Consider the following 20,979-nt stretch of genomic DNA (forward strand, 5'->3'; position numbering starts at 1 on the left):
TCATTCAAACATACAAAATTCTTACAGGGCTCGACAGGGTTGATGCAAGAAGGATGTTTCTCCTGGCTGGGGAGTCCAGAACCAGGGGACAGAGTCTCAGAATAGGGGGCAGGCCATTTGGGACTGAGATGAGGAGGAATTTCTTCACTCAAATAATGGTGAATCTTTGAAATTCTCTGCCCTAGAGGGCAGTGGAGGCTCTGTTGTCGAGTGTGTTCAAGACTGAGATTGATAGATTTCTAGATAATAAAAACATCAAGGGTTAGGGGGATAGTGCAGGAAGATGATATTGAAGTAGATCAGCCATGATCTCATTGAATGGCGGAGCGGGCTCAAAGGGCTGAATGGCCTACTCCTGCTCCTATTTCTTATATTGAGTGTCAAGTGGAGATCGTTAGACTCTCTCTGGTTGGGCTTGTCATTGCCTGGCACTTCTGTGGCTCGAGTGTTACTTGTCACTTAACAGTCCAGGTCTTGCTGCATGTGGGCATGAACTGTCTCATTATCTGAGGAGTTGGGAATAGAATACCACTGTTTCATCAGTAAACATTCCTACCTCTGACCTTATAATTAGAGGGAAGGTCATTGATGAAGTAGCTGGAGATTCTTTGGCCTAGGCACTGCCCTGATGAATTCCTGCAGCGATGTCCGGGGGCTGAGATGATTGGCCTCTGTCAACCACGACTTAAGACTTCAGCCAGTGGAGTTCCCCGATTCCCACTGACTTCCATTTTACCAGGGCTCCTTAATGCTGCCTTGATGTCAAGGGCAGTCACTCTCACCTCTGGAATTCAGCTCTTTTGACCATGTTTGGATCAAGGCTGTAATAAGGTCTGGAGCCAAGTGATCCTGGCAAAATCAAAACTGAGCATCAGTGAGTAGGATATTGATAAGTATGTACTGCTTGACAGTACTGTCAAAGAAACCTTCCATCACATTGCTGATGATTGACAGTAGACTAATGGGGCAGTAACTGACTGGATTGGATTTGTCCTGCTTTTTGTCGACAGGACATACCTGGAGAATTTTCAACTTTGTCGGGTAGATGCCAGTGTTGTGTCTGTACTGGAATAGCTTAGATGGAATCGTAGCTAGTTCTCGAGCACAAATCTTCAGCACTACAGCTGGGATGTTGTTGCAGCCCATTGCCCTTGCTGGATTACGCCCCTTCACTCTCATAACCACCTACTCCTGATTACCTGCGTTTCATTTGTTGTTCTCATCAAACTTGTTATCTAAGTCACCCGTGCTGGTACATGCAGTAGTTAATGAGTAATGCAGGATACTGACTTGTTGGAAAGCATTGACACTTGTGCCTGGTCATACGAAATGCTTGTCGTTCTCTTGTCTAACCTTTTAGGTATCCTTGAAAATGCACCTGAGACTTTCGACATCGCTTGCAGATGCACACAGGAGGGCCCAGCAACATCAAGCCCTTGAGGTTTGAGGAAGCCTCACCAGAGACGAATACCACTGAGGGTACAGAGTGGAGTTTGGGTAAAGCTGGAGGTTCTCTGAAGGTCATGTTGGAACTCATGATCTTTTCTCTCACCCATCTCCCCCAAGTACACAGAACCACACTTGTCACATAATATATTACAATGCAAGCAATATCTGAATTGGGTGTCTTACAACCAGCATTCCAACACATACCTCGTTTCTACAAGCTTCTCACAAGAATCAGGTCTTTTTAACAGTTGCCTTCCAGCTGGTGTGAACAGAAATAACACTGGCTGGTACTTACACCTGAAGATTGGGAAATACTTCAGGTTTCCATAAACCCTTCATTTACTTAGCAAGCTCGCTTAGAAAGGCAATGAACCATAAATGGGCCAAATGGGTGATCCGTCTCGGCCTCCTCCTGAGGTCCCCAGCATCACAGATGCCAGTCTTCAGCCAATTCGATTCACTTGACGTGATATGAAGAAACGGCTGAATGCACTGGATACAGCAAAGGCTGTGGGCTCCAACAACCTCCCAGCTGCAGTACTGAAGATTTGTGCTCCAGAACAAGCCGCACCCTTAGCCGAGCTGTCCAATATAGCTCCAACACTGGCATCTACTTGACAATGTGGAAAATTGCCCAGGTATGTCCTGTCCACAAAAAGCAGGACAAATCCAATCCAGCCAATTTCCACCCCATCGGGCTACTCTCAAATTGATAGGTGTCGTAGACAGTGCTATCAAGCGGCACTTACACAGCAGTAACCTACTCGCCGATGCATAATGCCAGGGCCACTCAGCTCCAAACCTCATTACAGCATTGGTCCAAATATGGACAAAATGGCAACCACCAAGTCTCCTTCGACAGCACCTTCCAAACTTGCAACCTCTACCACCTAGGACAAGGGCAGCAGATGCATGGGAACACCACCACATGCAAGTTCCTCTCCAAGCCATACACCATTCTGACTTGGAACTATATTGCTGTTCCTTCACTGTTGCTGGATCAAAAACCTGGAACTCCCTTCCTAACAGCACTTTGGGTGTACCTACACCATATGGACTGAAGCAATTCAAGAAGACAGCTCATCACCACCATTTCAAGGGCAATTACGGATAGGCAACAAATTCTGGCCTTGCCAGCGATGCTCACAACCTATGAAATAATAAAAATAAAGAGCTAAATTTCAAAAGTGAGGTGAGAATGACTGCCCTTGACATCAAGACAGCATTTAACCGAGTGTGGCATCAAGGAGCCTTAGCAAAATTGAAGTCAATAGGAATCTGGAGAAAACTATCACTGGTTGGAGTCATACCTAGCACAAAGAAAGATGGTTGTGGTTAAGAACATAAAAATTGCAGGAGTAGACCATTCAGACCATGATGCCTGCTCGACCATTCAATATGATTATGCCTGATTTTCTATCTCAACTCCACTTTCCTGCCTGCTTCCCATATCCCTTTATTCTGAGAGATTAAAAATCTGTCTATCTTGGTCTTGAAAATACTGAATGATGGAGTATCCATTTAGGAATATCAGTCCTAAATAATCAACCCCTTATCCTGAGGCTGTGCCCCTGTGTTTTAGATTCCCCTGCCAGAGGAAACAACCACTCAGCATCTACCCTGTCAAGTCCCTTCAGCATCTTGTATGTTTCAATGAGATCACCTCTCAATCTTGCAAATGCCAAAGAGTGTAGACCCAACTCACTCAGCCTCTCATCATAGGTCAACCCTCTCATCCTAGGAACCTATCTAGTGAACCTTTGCTGTACTGCCAAGGCAAGTATATCCTTCCTCAGATATGGAGACCAAAACTGCACACAGTAGTCCAGGTGTGATCTGACCAAAGCCCTATACAATTACAAAGAACAGTACAGCACAGGAACAGGCTATTCGGCCCTCCAAGCCTGCGCCGATCTTGATGCCTGCCTAAACTAAAACCTTCTGCACTTCCGGGGACCATATCCCTCTATTCCCATCCTATTCATGTATTTGTCAAGATGCCTCTTAAACGTCATTATCGTACCTGCTTCCACCACCGCCCCCGGCAGCAAGTTCCAGGCACTCACCACCCTCTGTGTAAAGAACTTGCCTCGCACATCCCCTCTAAACTTTGCCCCTCTCACCTTAAACCTATGTCCCCTAGTAACTGACTCTTCCACCCTGGGAAAAAGCTTCTGACTATCCACTCTATCCATGCCGCTCATAACTTTGTAAACCTCTATCATGTCACCCCTCCACCTCCGTCGTTCCAGTGAAAACAATCCGAGTTTATCCAACCTCTCCTCATAGCTAATGCCCTCCAGACCAGGCAACATCCTGGTAAACCTCTTCTGTACCCTCTCCAAAGCCTCCACGTCCTTCAGGTAGTGTGGCGACCAGAATTGCACACAATATTCAAAGTGTGGCCTAACTAAGGTTCTGTACAGCTGCAGCATGACTTGCCAATTTTTATACTCTATGCCCCGACCGATGAAGGCAAGCATGCTGTATGCCTTCTTGACTACCTTATCCACCTGCGTTGGCACTTTCACAGGACCTGTGGACCTGTATGCCCAGATCTCTCTGCCTGTCAATACTCCTAAGGGTTCTGCCATTTACTGTATACCTCCCACCTGCATTAATCTTCCAAAATGCATTACCTCACATTTGTTTGGATTAAACTCCATCTGCCATTTCTCCGCCCAAGTCTCCAACTGATCTATATCCTGCTGTATCCTCTGACAATTCTCATCACTATCCACAACTCCACCAACCTTTGTGTCATCCGCAAACTTACTAATCAGACCAGCTACATTTTCCTCCAAATCACTTATATATACTACAAACAGCAAAGGTCCCAGCACTGATCCCTGCGGAACACCACTCGTCACATCCCTCCATTCAGAAAAGCACCCTTCCACTGCTACCCTCTGTCTTCTATGACCGAGCCAGTTCTGTATCCATCTTGCCAGCTCACCTCTGATCCCGTGTGACTTCACCTTTTGTACCAGTCTGCCATGAGGGACCTTGTCAAAGGCTTTACTGAAGTCCATATAGATAACATCCACTGCCCTTCCTTCATCAATCATCTTTGTCACTTCCTCAAAAAACTCAATCAAATTAGTGAGACATGACCTCCCCTTCACAAAACCATGCTGCCTCTCGCTAAGAAGTTTGTTTGTTTCCAAATGGGAGTAAATCCTGTCCCGAAGAATCCTCTCTAATAATTTCCCTACCACTGATTCTGGTACTCCAATCTCCTTGCAATAAAAGCCAATATCCCATTAGCCTTCCTAATTGATTGCTGAACCTGCATGCTAACTTTGTGTTCCTTGTACGAGCACACCCAAGTCTCTCTGAAAATCAACGTTTAAGTTTTGTGCCTTTTACAAAACATCGTTCTTCTATTCTACCCAAGTATGTAACCTCACACTTTCCTCACATTATATTCCATCTGCCACCTTGTTGCCCATTCACTTAACCGGCCTATATCGCTCTGCAGCCTCTTTGTGTTCTCCTCACAGCTTACATTCCCACCTAACTCTGTATCGTCAGCAAACTTAGATACATTACTCTCCGTCTCTTTATCTGTCATTGTTATAGGTTGTAAATAGCTGAGGCCCCAGCGCTGATCCTTCTAGCTTTTCACTCGTTACAGCCTGCCAACTCAAAAATGCCGTTTAGGGTTGTTGGAGGACAATCAACTCAGCTCTAGTACATCGCTGAAGGAGTTCCTCAGGGGAGCATCCTAAGCCCAACCATCTTCAGCTGCTTCATCAATTACCTTCTTTCCAACGTAAGATTAGAAGTGGGGATGCTCGCTGATGATTGCAGTGTTTAATAGCATTCGCGACTCCTCAAATACTGAAGCAGTCCGTGCCTGCATGCAGCAAGATGTGGGCAACATTCAGGCTTGGACTGATAAGTGGCAAGTAATATTTCCCCCACACAGGTGCCAGGCACTGACTATCTCCAACAAGAGAGAATCTAACCATCTCCCCTTGATGTTCAATGGTATTACCATCGCTGAATTTCCCACCATCAATATCAGGGGGTTACCATTGACCAGAAACTTAAAAACTGGACTAGCCATATAAATACTGTGGCTACAAGATCAGGTCAGAGTCTGGGAATTCTGGGGCAAGTAACTCACCTCCCGACTCCCCAAAGCCTGTCCACCATCGACAAGGCACAAGTCAGGAGTATGATGAAATACTCTCCATTTGTCTGGATGACTGCAGCTCCAATAGTAAAGCAGTTTGACACCATCCAAGACAAAGCAGCCCGCTTGCTTGCCACCTTAACCACCACCTTAAACATTCACTCCCTCCACCACCGCCGCACATTGGCAGCAGTGTGGACCATCTACAAGATGCATTGCAGCAATTCGCCAAGGTTCCTTCAACAGCACCTTCCAAACTCCTCGAACACCTAGAACAAGGCAGCAGATGCATGGAAACACCACCACCTGCAAGTTCCCTCCAAGCCACACACCCTCCTGACTTGGAACTATATCATATTCCTTTCACTATCACTGGGTCAAAATCCTGGAACTCCCTAACATGGACAGCAATGGTTCAAGAAGGTGGCACCACCACCTTCTCAAGGGTAATTAGGGATGAGTGATAAATGCTGGTCTAGCCAGCAATGCCACGTCCCATGAACAAATTAAAAAGTTAATCTCCTGTGCCAATAGGACCAGAAACACTCCACCCAAAGATTTTTAAGCACTTTTTCAAACCCCATTGCAATGGTGGGTACTTGGAATGTGCATACCCCATAAAAATGTTATTAGGGATCTTCATTCAACCCCAGAAATCTAGCAGCAGTGGTCCCTGTGAGCACTTACATAGGGAATTGCAAACCATTAGGTGAAAGCAATGTCAGATTTTTAACAAACTGCCTGTTACCAACCAACTCTTCAACTGCGAAGTCTGCAGTCTTTGCTTATATTGCTTTCAAATTTAGTGAATTAGTCCGGTGGTTCTTCGACATCGAAGTTCTCTGTTGCCTTTGCTGCTTCCATCCCACAATCCTATTCTCAAACTATGGCCCACCCAATTACCCTCCCTGGCCTCTATGTTAGCTGAAATTGTGAATGGATCTCTCTCCTCAGGTAGTCCCCTACTCCTTAACATGTCATCACTCTTTTGCTCAAAAAAAACCCTTTATTTATCTACGACTACTTTATTCATTCAACTACTCCAACATCCCTTTCCTCTCCTATTGAACTTGCCCATCTTTCCCAGAACTCCATGTTTGAATCCCTTGACTCAGGTTTCTGTCCCTGCCTTAATACCAAAACAGCTGTCAAAGTCACAAATGACATCATATGGAACTGTGACCATGGTAAACTATCCCATCTCATCCTGTCAGCAGCCTTTGATAATTACTATGCCATCCATCTGTCATTCAGCTGGGTGGGATTGCACTTGGCTGGTTCCACTCTCACCATCAGCCATTGCCAGCGAATCACCGGCAATGGCTTCTCTTCCTGCTACCATAGTTAACTGGCATCCCCTAAGGATTTAAAGAACATAGAACAGTACAGCACAGCACAGGCCCTTCAGCCCACGATGTTGTGCCGAACCTTTAACCTACTCTAAGATCAAACTAACTACCTACCCTTCATTCTACTATCATCCATGTACCTATCCAAGAGTCGCTTAAATGCCCCTAATGTATCTGCTTCTACTACCACCGCTGGCAGCGCATTCCACGCACCCACCACTCTCTGTATAAAGAACCTTCCTCCAATCACCTTAAAATTATGCCCCCTGGTGATAGCCCTTTCCACCCTGGGAAAAAGTCTCTGACTATCCACTCTATCTATGCCTCTCATCATCTTGTACCCCTCTATCAAGTCACCTCTCATCCTTCTTCGCTCCCTCAATCTTTCTTCGTAGGACATGCCCTCCAGTCCAGGCAGCATCCTGGTAAATCTCCTCTGCACCCTCTCTAAAGCTTCCACATCCTTCCTATAATGAGGCGACCAGAACTGAACACAATATTCCAAGTGTGGTCGAACCAGGGCCTTATAGAGCTGCAGCATAACCTTGCGGCTCTTAAACTCAATCCCCCTGTTAATGAAAGCCAACACACCATACGCCTTCTTAACAACCCTATCAACTTGGGAGGCAACTTTGAGCGATCTATGGACATGGACCCCAAGATCCCTCTGTTCCTCCACACTACCAAGAATCCTGTCTTTAAGCCTGTATTCCGCATTCAAATTCGACCTTCCAAAATGAATCACTTCACACTTTTCCATGTTGAACTCCATCTGCCACTTCTCAGCCCAGCTCTGCATCCTGTCACACTATCCACAACTCCAGCAACCTTCGTGTCATCGGCAAACTTGCTAAGCCAGCCTTCCACTTCCTCATCCAAGTCATTTATAAAAATCACAAAGAGCAGAGGTCCCAGAACAGATCCTTGTGGAACACCACTGGTCACCGAGCTCCATGCTGAATACTTTCCATCTACTACCACCCTCTGACTTCTATGGGCCAGCCAATTTTGTATCCAGACAGCCAACTTTCCCTGAATCCCATGTCTCCTTACTTTCTGAATGAGCCTACCATGGGGAACCTTGTCAAACGCCTTGCTAAAATCCATATACACCACATCCACTGCTCTTCCTTCATCAATGTGTTTTGTCACATCTTCAAAGAATTCAATAAGACTTGTGAGGCATGACCTGCCCCTTACAAAGCCTCTAATCAAACCATGCTTTTCCAAATAATCATAAATCCTGTCTCTCAGAATCCTCTCCAATAATTTGCCCACTACCGACGTAAGACTGACTGGTCTATAATTCCCAGGGTTATCCCTATTCCCTTTCTTGAACAAGGGAACAACATTTGCCACCCTCCAATCATCCGGTACTACTCCAGTGGACAGTGAAGACGCAAAGATCATCGCCAAAGGCGCAGCAATCTCTTCCCTCGCTTCCCGTAATATCCTTGGGTATATCCCGTCTGGCCCCGGGGACTTATCTGTCCTCATATCATTCAAAATTTCCAGCACATCCTCCCTCTTAACCTCAACCTGTTCGAGCATATCAGCCTGTTCCATGCTGTCCTCACAAACGACCAGGTCCCTCACACTGGTGAATACTGAAGCAAAGTATTCATTTAGGGCCTCCCCTACCTCCTCTGACTCCAGGCACAAGTTCCCTCCACTATCCCTGAACGGCCCTACCCTCACTCTGGCCATCCTCTTGTTCCTCACATAAGTGTAGAACGCCTTGGGATTTTCCTTAATCCTACCCGCCAAGACTTTTTCATGTCCCCTTCTAGCTCTCCTAAGTCCATTCTTCAGTTCCTTCCTGGCTACCTTGTAACCCTCTAGAGCCCTGTCTGATCCTTGCTTCCTCAACCTTAAGTAAGCTTCCTTCTTCCTCTTGACTAGCTGTTCCACATCTCTTGTCATCCAAGGTTCCTTCATCCTACCATCCCTTCCCTGCCTCATCGGGACAAACCTATCCAGCAGTCGCAGCAAGTGCTCCCTAAACAACCTCCACATTTCTGTCGTGCATTTCCCTGAGAACATCTGTTCCCAATTTATGCTCCCCAGTTCCTGCCTAATAGCATTGTAATTCCCCCTCCCCCAATTAAATATTTTCCCATCCCGTCTGCTCCTGTTCCTCTCCATGACTATAGTAAAGGTCAGGGAGTTGTGATCACTATCACCGAAATGCTCTCTCACCGAGAGATCTGCCACCTGGCCTGGTTCGTTGCCAAGCACCAAGTCCAACATAGTCTCCCCTCCAGTCGGCCTATCTACATATTGAGTCAGGAAACCTTCCTGGACACACCTGACAAAATCTGCTCCATCCAAAGTATTTGCACTAAGGCGGTTCCAATCAATATTAGGGAAGTTGAAGTCACCCATGACAACAACCTGGTTACTTCTGCACCTTTCCAAAATCTGCCTCCCAATCTGTTCCTCCATGTCTCTGTTGCTATTGGAGGGTCTATAGAAAACTCCCAACAAAGTGACTGCTCCTTTCCTGTTTCTGACTTCCACCCATAATGACTCAGTAGACAAACCCTCCTCGACGACCTCCCTTTCTGCAGCTGTGATACTATCCCTGATTAGCAATGCCACTCCCCCACCTCTTTTACCTCCCTCCCTATTCCTTTTGAAACAAACATCCAACATCCATTCCTGCCCCTGTGATATCCACGTCTCCGTAATGGCTACAACATCGTAGCTCCAAGTACATCACCCTTATTCCTGACACTTTGTGCGTTAAAATAGACACACTTCAACCCATCATACTGGCTGTAACTTTGCCCTGTCAACTGTCTAATCTTCCTCATAGACTCTCTGCACTCGGTATCTGCCTGTTCAACAGCTACCCCATCCACTGATCCGTGGCTCCGGTTCCCATCCCCCTGCCAAACTAGTTTAAACCCTCCCGAAGAGCTCTCGCAAACCTCCCACCCAGGATATTGGTGCCCCTCCAGTTCAGATGCAACCCGTCTTTCTTGTACAGGTCCCACCTTCCCCAGAAGGTATCCCAATGATCCACATATCTGAATCCCTCCCTCCTACACCAGTTGTCACCACGTATTCAGCTGCACTCACTCCCTGTTTCTAGCCTCACTAGCACGTGATACCGGTAACAATCCTGAGATTACTACTCTGCTCGTCCTGCCTTTCAGCTTCCAACCTAACTCCCTATATTTGCTTTTCAGGTCCTCATCCCTTTTCCTAGCTATGTCATTGGTACCGATATGTACCACGACCTCTGGCTGCTCCCCCTTCAGAATCCTGTGGACTCGATCCGAGACATCCCTGACCCTGGCACCTGGGAGGCAACATACCATCCGGTAGTCTCGTTCGCGACCACAGAATCTCCTGTCTGTTCCTCTAACCATTGAATCTCCTATCACTATTGCTCTCCAATTCTCCCCCCTTCCCTTCTGAGCCAGGCTCAGTGCCAGAGATCTGGCCACTGTGGCTTTCCTCTGGTAGGTCGTTCCCCCCAACCGTATCCAAAACGGTATACGTATTATTGAGGGGAACGGCCACAGGCGATCCCTGCACTGTGCGCCTATTCCCTTTCCCTCCTCTGACGGTCCCCTCCTATTTCTCATCTACATGCTGCCCTTCAGCAACATTATCCAAATACACATCAGGTTCCTCATGTAAACTGAAAGCTGCCAGCACTCACCACCACTGTCTCTTACCTGGTTAGACTGCTTGTCTGACATCCAGTACTGGATGAACAGAAAATCCCAACTAAACATTGGAAAGACTGAAGCCAATGGCCCAGATTTTCCTTTTGTAATTGCAGTGAATGCTGAAAAGTTTGCCACTATTGACAGACGCAATGGCAACACAACTTCTGGCAACCCGACTTACACTGAAATCTGAAAGTTGCAGCATGCCTCAATCTGCATGTCTTTAACTTATGACATCACCAGGGTGCAATGCTTCACTGACAATACACTATGCTGGAAGCCCTCTGTTTATCCTGATGCTAGGCCCTGCTGCAGCCTACGCACCAGGTGAGTATGGATTTTTGGTGCAGTCATTCAGCAAATGCTGCTGACAGGAATATCTGGGCCATTATCTTTGAACCCCTGCCAAATTCCAATTCCTAGCCACCAAGTCCATCCCTTTCCCAAACTACCATGAGGCTCATCTGGACTTCACAACCTTGGCTTCGTATCTTATCCCAAGATAAACCTCTGACCACATATCCGTGCCATCACTACTACTGCTTATTTCCATGTTGGTAATATTGCCCAACTCTGCTCAAACCTCAGCGCATCTGCTGTTGAAACCCTCATCCATAGCTTTGCTATTTTACAACAGGCTAGCTAGCCTCAACTTCCATAAACTTAAATTTATCCAAAACTCTACAGCTTGCAGTCTAAATTGCATCAAGTCCCATTCACCCATGAAACCTGTGCTTGCTGCCCGACACTGGCTCCTGGTTAAGTACCGTCTCCATTTTAAGATCTTCACCCTCGTTTTCAAATACTGCTTAGGGCCTCCCTCATCCCTCCTTATATTATCATTCAGCCCAACATCCACACTCCTCTGATTCTGACCACCTGTGTTTCCCTGATTTTAATCACTCCACCACTGGTGACACTGCCCTCAGCTCTTCGATTTCCCCCCTTAAACCTCTCCACTTCTCTTTGCTCCTTAAAATTACCTCTGACCAAGTTTTTGATCACCTCCCCATCTGACTCATCAAATTTTGTTTGATAACGATCCTGTGAAACACCTTGACATTTTACTGTTAAAGCAGCTGATAAATGTAATTTGTTGCTGCGATGAACATTTGAGCTCAGGTGTTTCCTCCCTTTGCTAGAGGCTTAATTAATGGGTGTTCCTTCCCTTTGTCAGAGACACTAGTTTGAATCAGTTTTGTGTTTATTGAACCTCAAACAGACAAATGTGTTCAAGTAGTTAAGGTTCCTCAGGAGAGTCAAATGATTTCATATATATATAAAATTCTATATGTAAAATGGGTGTGGGGAATACACACTTCATTAGCAGTTCTCAACATTAGGAACTACAATTGTCTTCAACAGCCCAAGTAAGATTGGGTATGCCTGATGCCGAAGGTGCTCAATTAGGCTACCACACTTCATCACGCATGTGTGGAACTGCACCATTTTATTAGAGGATAGAATACCTATTCTCCCACCAAGTTTGAGACATATCTCCGAGGAAGAGGGCCATCTGGCGAATCAACTATCAGTGAGGAAACTGCTGCTACTCCCACAGTAGCATTGGACTTGGTCCCTTCATACAATTAACACACCTTGAAATTCAACACTTGTGTCAAACTGCTATTTTATAAATAAAGCAGGGGCAAAATGCTTTTGCTAAGAGTTGAAATTATATCTTAATCTGGCTGTACCCTGCGCATCTGAAGACCTGGAATAAGTATTTGCCCCTTCTGAAAGCACAAATTGTAAATGGGGTGAATTTTAGGTGAGACGGGGGCTGCAATTTGCAGTCATCTATTCTAACTTTGGCACACAGCTGCAGGTAGCCTGGAAAATGATTTGCATTTTTTGGTACGGCTGCAAAATTACCACTTTAATTGACATTTGACCATAGGAATAAATCAGTGATAGCTTCAGAATGGGAACTTAGGATGGAATACCCAGTTAGAAGCACATTAAAGAAAATTCCACATGCAACTACAAAGTTGTAGCATTTTGCCAGACCAATTTATTTGCTTTACATTTTCATGTTGCAAGATTTCTGCAGTTAATTTATAAGATTCTTCTCCCAACAGAAACAAAATGTTTTCATTTGGTCCCAATAGTTACTTGCCAGACGCGGATTAGGTTATCAGTATAACCTGCAAACAGGGTCTGTGGAGATGAAAACAAGTCAGGTTGTTAAAAATACCAAGTCTTAGCTAATGAATATATTGATAACTATTCCACAAACCAACAATGATCTTTAAACCTGTCACTTGCTTACATATCTTTGCTAAACTGGTTTCTAGATGCAGATTTCTATTTGGTTCAGCTTCTTCTAGAGAAAAATGATGCTAATTATCACTAGATAAAACAGTGTAACATATTGCAGCTTTAACTGAAACTATCAACTTTACAGCACAAAAATTTCTGGACTGTACCCTCATTTCATAGATTTATAATCCTGCCCCTTACAGGGTCAGCTGGGTAGTTAGTGACAAGAGTATAATCAATGGGACAGTCATAAACATCTCGACCACAATTGCTCAATTGAGCAACCCCCCTCCTCCAATAAAGCAAACAGAACTCAATTACCTGACCATCGGCAGACCAGGCTAGTGCTGTGCACTGTGGTGGCTCAGCCTTGCTGTTAGCACTGATAACTTCTTGACGTAGTTCATCAACTATGATCTTGCCCTCCAAATCCTTTTGGGGAAGAAAAGATGAGCTTCAACATGCATACAAACCAAGCTTAGTTTTAAGCCTCACATATTTCACAAATAAAGGCTTCAATGTACAAATTAAAAGACTGAAAACAAAGAAATCCATAAGGACTTTATAAATGTACTATATGTGATAAAAAAAAGCAAAATTGCTGGTTATCTACACCCAGTTTTGTTCACTTAAAGCCCAATCAGACTTCAAAATGAGCATGACAAAATTAGTCAGTGGATATGGATACTAGAGGACACATGCTACATCACAGGCCAAAGGCAAGACAATTAGAATACTCTTCCACCTTCCGACAGTGATAAAATCAAGATGCAACATATCGACTCCAATATATCTCTTATCCCCTAATTAGGAAATGAAAACTGCAACCTTCCCCCCCCACCCAGTTTTCTTGCTTCTGGAATCTTTGATAATAATTACAAAATTTCCAGTTGCAGTTTAGGGAATGGAATTATACAGAAAGCACAAGACCACCACAACAACTGCTTTAAGAAAACGGTCATCTTTTCACCGGTGCCATCTTGGTGTGTGTCAAAAATGTCACCAGTAAAGTGCCAGAAATGTGGAGTTAGCTCAGGAACAGCCTCTGAAGTTTCCGCAGATGTGATCTCAGAAAGGCATTAGAGCCTCATCATAGCCAACAATTCTGTGCAAAGTCCCCTTTTCAAAAAAAATGATGCCAATCTTTATCAATTTGTATCACTGCCCACCCAACCAAAAGTAAAAATCAAAATGTAAATCTTATGGCAACAGTGACCTACCCAGATCCTAATGCTGGGGCCAGTAGCAGCACAAAGCCAGTATCTGTTGGGGCTGAAGCACAAAGCATTGATGACAGCCCCACCATCCAGGGTGTACAAGTGCTTCCCTTCGTTCAGATCCCACAGAAGAGCTTGACCATCCTATAAAACGAATAGTGAACAAACAATGAAAATACTTCCAAAATGACAGCCAGCAAAGGTGATATCTCCTCTCAAATGAAGTGCTCACTTCAAAGGTTTATGGGACACTCTTGCATAATGGAACATCTGAGGTCATTATGACCAACCTTAGAAGCTTATACAGCCAGAAGGGAAGCTAAGCTGTTCCAATTGGTCAAAATCACTTTTACTTAAGGGATAAATACTTAATTTGTTACAGCTGCCAATGGGATGCAAGTAAAGTGCAATGGTGTGAAATCTTTTGTACAATAAACTGAAAACCACAGCAATACAATTTTATTTGGACCGAAGAGCATTTTGCGTTATACAACACATAACGTTAATGAAGACAACTCAAAACAAAATGAATCGGACATCCACTGTTGCAATTTTTTCCTCAACATTTCAAAACCAACACTAAATAAGCCTACATATAACAATGTCAAATAGTTTTTAAAAATAAATGCCATAATTTCCTAGCAGGTCAAAGCTGCATTATCCATTACGTTTTAGAACTCTTATTTTCATGTTAAATTTAGCTAGCAAGCTCATAAAACCACCAAGAATCATTAAAGACAGTGCAGTGTAAGTGCATACCTTTCCACCTGAGGCACAAAGAGAACCATCTGGAGAGACTGCCACAGAATTCAGATACCCAGTGTGGCCAATGTGGTTGGTCTTCAATTTGCAGTTTGTAAGGTTCCAAACCTAGTGATTAGTACAGAAAAAAACATCACAAAAATCAGCATAATGCTTGCTGAAGGAATAAAATGCTACAAGTTAAATCATTGATTGAATATCAAAATCTGACAAAAGCCAGAATCCAAATACCAACACTTTGCCATAATATTTCAAAGCTATTATTGAAAGCTTGTTGCAATTGTAAAAGCTAAGAATAAAAGTTCTACTTGAGACTACATGTCCTCAGCTTTACAACATAATCATATAAAATCATGATGTGAACAGCAGTGAAAGTTCTAATCATCGGACATGCATGTTCATCTTTATGCACCTTTAAAAAAAACCAAAACTATTGCAAACGCCAAAAGTAGAAATCACCACAGACGACAAAAGTAGAGATTTAAAAGATTAGCTGGGGCACTGTATTATTAGTTGTTGACAGAAAAAAGCTACAACAGAAAAAAGATAGTAGAGCAAAGCACTCACCTTTAAGAAAGGCTGGAACACACACCTTTAAACTAAAATCCCATTTGCTTCCATATTTTCAAGACTGTATACACGGGATAAGTGTGTGGAAACGAGGACGATGCAGCTTAAAGCGTGTCCAGACCATTCTTAAAGGCAAACATCTGAGATTTTATCTCAAGGCGTAGCTGTGAAAAGAAAATAAAAAGTAAACCATTAATCCAGAATTTGCATTTATCCTTTTAATTATCCCGTATTGTTTAATGAGACACACATGGTTTGTCTAACACGTAATCTACAAAACTATTCTCTTACCTTTACTAGCTTGTCCCAGCCACAGGAAACGATGATTGGATTATTGGTGTTTGGAGAGAAGCGGACACAAGATGTCCACTCAGTGTGTCCATCTTCCTAAAAATGAGAAAAATGTCAGCTTAGAAAATTTAGTTTTTGTTAATATACAAAAAGAATATTCTATTAACAAACACAGGAAACCCTCATATTTGCAGGACAGGTAGTCTTCTCCTTACAAAAGGATAACTCAAGTTATGTGATCAAAATTTTAATCACCGGGTAACCTGAATTTTGTTTTCTATCAACCATCTCCAGTGGATGTGTTCAACAACCTACTCTAGATCCCGTATGTTCAAACCATGTTGTTTTGTTTTCAATGAAAACTAGAGCAATTTATTTTATAACAATGTTTTGAGACATGATCAGGAAAAGCTTAATATGTACCTGTATGGTGTATTTACACAATCCCAGAGTGTTCCACAGCTTGATTGTTTTGTCACGTGAGCCAGACACAATCTGACGGTTATCTGCAGAGAAGGCAACGCTCAGAACATCTTTAGTGTGGCCAATGAATTGTCGGGTACATTCTCCACTATTTATAAAAGAAAACCAGGAAAAAATTAATATAGATTGGCATAGGTCACTATAGTAAAATCATGCCAAACACAGGCAGCTAATTGGCAAGACAGTCTGGAATCATATGTATTACTTAATATCGCACTGCCATTGGCTCAGCTGTTTAAGACAGCAAGTACCCAGGCCACAAAACCAGGATTCTCCAAAATAGGAACAGTGGTGGTTTTGGAAGCCAAAAGAGGATGGTGGAGGGGGCGCATGGACGTCAGATTAAAGTATCAAGTTCAGCCACCTCACCCCCCCCCCCACCAAAACACATCACACAAACTGACTATAAACACACAAAAAACTACTTGAAATATGTGGCATCTTCGTAGCATTTGCACAATGCCTCCTCCTCCCCACTCCAACCACCAATTCCCCAAATCAATGACAGTTACCATCCAGGGCCACCTCCATCAAAAAAAGGTAACATGCAACTCTAATCAAAACAACTTCCATGCAAACAAAACCTGTAAAACCTCCTACACATCCATGTATTTTGTTTTAATGGGTCTGAGTACTCGTACAATAGTTAGTTTTCCATACACCCTGTATATTAGTTTCCTATACATCGTAAACAGTCAATTAATAGGAATTATTGTTAAAGTTCACTAATGACTACCACACAACTACAGGACCATCAGTAACCACCCAAACTTACGTCGTCAGGTCCCACAGTCTCAAAGTACCATCCCACGATCCAGAGAGAGCAAACTGTCCATCAGATGAGATGACCACATCACTGACAAAATGAGAGTGACCGTACATAGCATGCTGGGGGACACCATAATTTGTTTCATCCCTTGTCAACTTCCACATGATAAGGGTTTTATCTGTATTAAGAAAAACAGGATAACACATTTAGATACTTTTAAGCTACCACTAAATATTATCTAACACAATGAGAAAGTATTTCACTTCTGAATTGCACCACACCCGCTTTTGCCCAACATTGCAGTGCAACAAAGCACAAGCCTGCACCCGCCTCTTTATTCATGCAAGGCCAATAGTTACTGCCTATTCCTAGAAGGTGGCAGTGAGCCACCTTCTTCAACCACCAGAGTTAGTGTGTGTAGGTACTTCCACAGCACTGTAAAGGAGAGCGTTCCATAATTTTGATCCAGTGACGATGAAGAAACAGTGACATATATTCAAGTTAGAATGGTGTCATTTGGAAGGGAACAGGTAGTGTTCACATGTGCCTGCTACCCTTGTTCTTCTAGGTGGTAGAGGTCATGGGTTTGGAGGGTGTCGAAACAGGCTTGGTGAGTTGCTGCAGTGCATCTTGTAGATGGTGTACACTGTATGCTGGTGGTGGATGGAGTGAATGTTTAAGGTGGTGGATGGGGGTACCATTCAAGAGATTGTTTTGTCCTGAGTAGTGTCGAGTTGGGTGTTGTTGGAGCTGCATACATCCAGGCAAGTGTAGAGTATTCCATCACATTCCTGACTTGTGCCTTCTAGAGGATCAGGTGGTGAGTTGCTCACTGCATAATTTCTAGCCTCTGACCTATACTTATAGTCACAGTAGTTACATGGCTGGTTCACTTAAGTTACTGATCAATACTAACCTGCAGGATGTCAATGGTGGGGGATTCAGCAATGGCTTGTCAAGTAGATGCCAGTGCTGTAGCTGTATTGCAACAGCTTGGCTTGATGTTCAGCTAGTTCTGGCATCCAAGTCTTCAGCACTACAGCCGGGATGTTGTTGGGGCTCAAAGCCTTTAATGTATCTAGTGCGCTCGGGCATTTATCACCAGGTGGAGTGATTTGAATTGGCTGACGACTAGCTTCTGCTGGGCCTGCCCCAAGTGGTGAGGAAAAGCCTACACGGCCTTGTTCTCACCCATCTACTTGTTGCTGATGCATCTATCCATGACAGTATTGGTAGGAGTGACCACTGCACAGTCCTTGTGGAGTCAAAGGCCCGTCTTCACGCTGAGGACATCCTCCCTTATGTTTATGGCACTACCACTGTGCTAAATATGTCAGAATGGATCCAGCAGCTCAAAAGTGGGTGTCCATGAGGTGCTGTGGGCCATCAGCAGCAAAATTGTATTCCACCACAACTGTGACCTCAAGGGCTTGCATATTCCTCACTTTGCCATCACTATATCCAGGCAAACAACCCTTGTTCATGAGGTGTGTAGGAGAGCATGCCATGCACCAGGCATAACTAAAAGTGAAATGTCAGCCTGGTGAAGCTACAGCATAGGGTTACATGCATGCTAAGCAGCATGCCATGGACAGGGCTAAGGAATCCTACAACGAACAGATCTGATTCAAACTCTCTGGCAGCTACGTCCTTCAGGTCTCAGCCAGTAGCAATGCCACTCTTAGTATGGGACACTGAACCCTGCCCCAACCCAGAGAACATTCTTTGTTTTTGCGACCCGCTGTGTTCAACATGGAGGAGCACCGATTTATCAACTGCTGCCCCCCATCAGTTAATGATCAGCAGGACATTTCCTGCCCACGTGTGACCTGATGCCATTAGACTTCATGGGATCTGGAATCAATGCGGAGGACTCCAACGGCCACTCCCTCCTAACTATATACCACTGTACCGCAACCTCTAATGGGCCTATCCTGCTGGTGGGACGGAACATACCCAGGGGTAGAGAAGACTGGGATGTTGGCTAAAAGATATGATTGAGAGTATAACTGTCAGGCTGTTGCTTGATTAGTCTATAGGGCAGCTAGCTCAATTCTGGCACAGTGCCCAGATCTCGGAGGACTTTGCATGATTGACTTGACAAGGTGTGTCTGTTGTATCTGACACCCAGGTTGATGCTGGGTGGTCCATCCATTTCTTATTGTGGAGCTTTTGATACAAGGAAGTGACTTGCTCGGCCATTTCAGAGAGCAGTGAAGAATCAACCACATTGTGGGTGTGGAGCCACCTAATGGTCCGACCGGGTCAGGGCAGATTTCCTTCCCAAAAGGACATTACGAAACCTAATCGACCGACACTCTGGTTAGTTTAGTGTCACAGTTGCTGAAGGGTGATTTTTATTCCAGATTTGATTGTTTAACGGAATTCAAAGTCCCCAAATAGCAGGATTTTAACCCATGTCTCGGGATCATTAGTCCTGACCTCTGGATTACTAGTCTAGTAACACAACCACTGAGCGACCGTTCAACCTGATCAAGATGATGGGGAGGGAAACAAGTGACCAGGAAACAGTGAGTGTAATCAGGAGTTTCGAAGTCAGGCATTCACTTGGTTACAAAGTACAAGCCACTAATCCATTTAAAGTTCTCAGCCCCGGTCCCCTCCAGGCGGCGGGTTGGCATCGAGCGGCTCCACGTGGCACCAGGGCCACCCGTTTCCAGGCCGCTCCCGCCACAAACAGCCCACACCAACCCCCCTCTCCTCAACAAGGGTCTCGGGGGGGCAAACCGGTTGAACCGCGGCAGTGGGTCAATCAGACTCTGAGCTCCAAGCCCCGCTTCCCCGCACTCTCAGCCGCCGCCCAAGTTCCTTCCTTCTCTCCCGGGCTCCAGCGACCGCTCCAATCCCAGCCCTTACACCCCCGTCCCCCGCGGCCGCTCGGAGCGTCCGGCAGCCCAACCGCTACCGCTGCCTCGCCACTCGGAACAGGCCCTGTTCCCGGGGTGGCCTGGCCTGGCCCGATCCGATCCGTCCCAGCCCTCAACCCGAGGCCTGCTTTCCTACCGCTCCCCCCCCCCCTCCTACCTCGGGACGCTGACAGGATGATGTCCGGGAACCGCGGTGTGGTGGCGATCTGGGTGATCCAGCCGCCGTGGCCCTTAAGCGTGCCCCGGAGGGTCATCTGTTCGCTCATGGTGGCGGATGGATTCAGATCCTATCCGATCAACCGCCGCCACCCGAAACGCCAGCAGTAAGAAAGGAAGGGCGTGTCCTCCCGCCCGGAAAAGACGGGTAGCCGGGGGCGGGGTCTAGCCGCCTGATTGACAGCTCTCACTCCCACACCCGGAGAGCAGCAAAGTGTCTGAGAAAGCGCTTTGAGAGAACAACTCCAGCTTTTCCAGTCTATCCACATAGCGGCAGTTCCTTTTCCCTGGAACCATTTTTGTAAATCTTTTCTGCACCCTCTCCAATGCCTTCATATTTTTCCTAAATTATGGTGCCCAGTTGAAGCCAAACCGGTTTTTGTAAAATTTCACTATAACTTCCTTGCTTTTATATTCTTTGCTCTATTTATAAAGCCCAAGATCCAATATGACTTCTAAACCACTCATGGACTTCATGAATGCAAATTTCCAGCATTTGTCATTTCTCATGGAGATAAGGCCAAACTTAGCCAGGTATGTGTATACCACAGAGGGCATCAAACTAAAGTTTACTGACCTCGGTATCTTTGTGTTTGAGTTGCTAAAGCATCATAGTTTATTCCACAAAGTTGCAGTATAGACCAATAAAGTGCTGATATGAATTATTAAAGCAGACCAGTATCAAACATATCCTTCATTAGTTCTCAGCTAGAATACCATGTGCAGTTGTGATCCCCTCACATGGTGGCCCATATTGAGGAAAAGATTCAAAGGAGGGTCACTAGAAGAATTAAATGTTTAAAACTAGTTTTAAAGCCCATCATTATTAGAATAGGCTCAGAGAATTAGTATTTTTTTTACTTTAGAAAAGCATTGACTCGGGAAATTTGATTGAAGTA

At 44.8% G+C, this 20,979-nt stretch overlaps 1 protein-coding gene across 1 annotated transcript; it reads right to left on the minus strand.

Moving 5' to 3' along the window:
- Positions 1–12,613: 12,613 nt before the first annotated feature.
- Positions 12,614–20,206, minus strand: LOC137373428 (small ribosomal subunit protein RACK1-like). The gene is made up of 8 exons (XM_068038251.1): positions 20,022–20,206; positions 16,983–17,154; positions 16,148–16,295; positions 15,725–15,820; positions 14,861–14,971; positions 14,105–14,245; positions 13,206–13,316; positions 12,614–12,782 (listed from the first exon to the last, which is right to left on the minus strand). Exons 1-8 carry the CDS (start codon positions 20,128–20,130, stop codon positions 12,717–12,719), a joined length of 954 nt encoding a protein of 317 aa, XP_067894352.1. The 5' UTR covers positions 20,131–20,206; the 3' UTR covers positions 12,614–12,716.
- Between the last annotated feature and the right edge of the window lie 773 nt (positions 20,207–20,979).

The sequence above is a fragment of the Heterodontus francisci genome, chromosome 1 (assembly GCF_036365525.1).
Source record: "Heterodontus francisci isolate sHetFra1 chromosome 1, sHetFra1.hap1, whole genome shotgun sequence".
NCBI classification, from domain to species: domain Eukaryota; kingdom Metazoa; phylum Chordata; class Chondrichthyes; order Heterodontiformes; family Heterodontidae; genus Heterodontus; species Heterodontus francisci.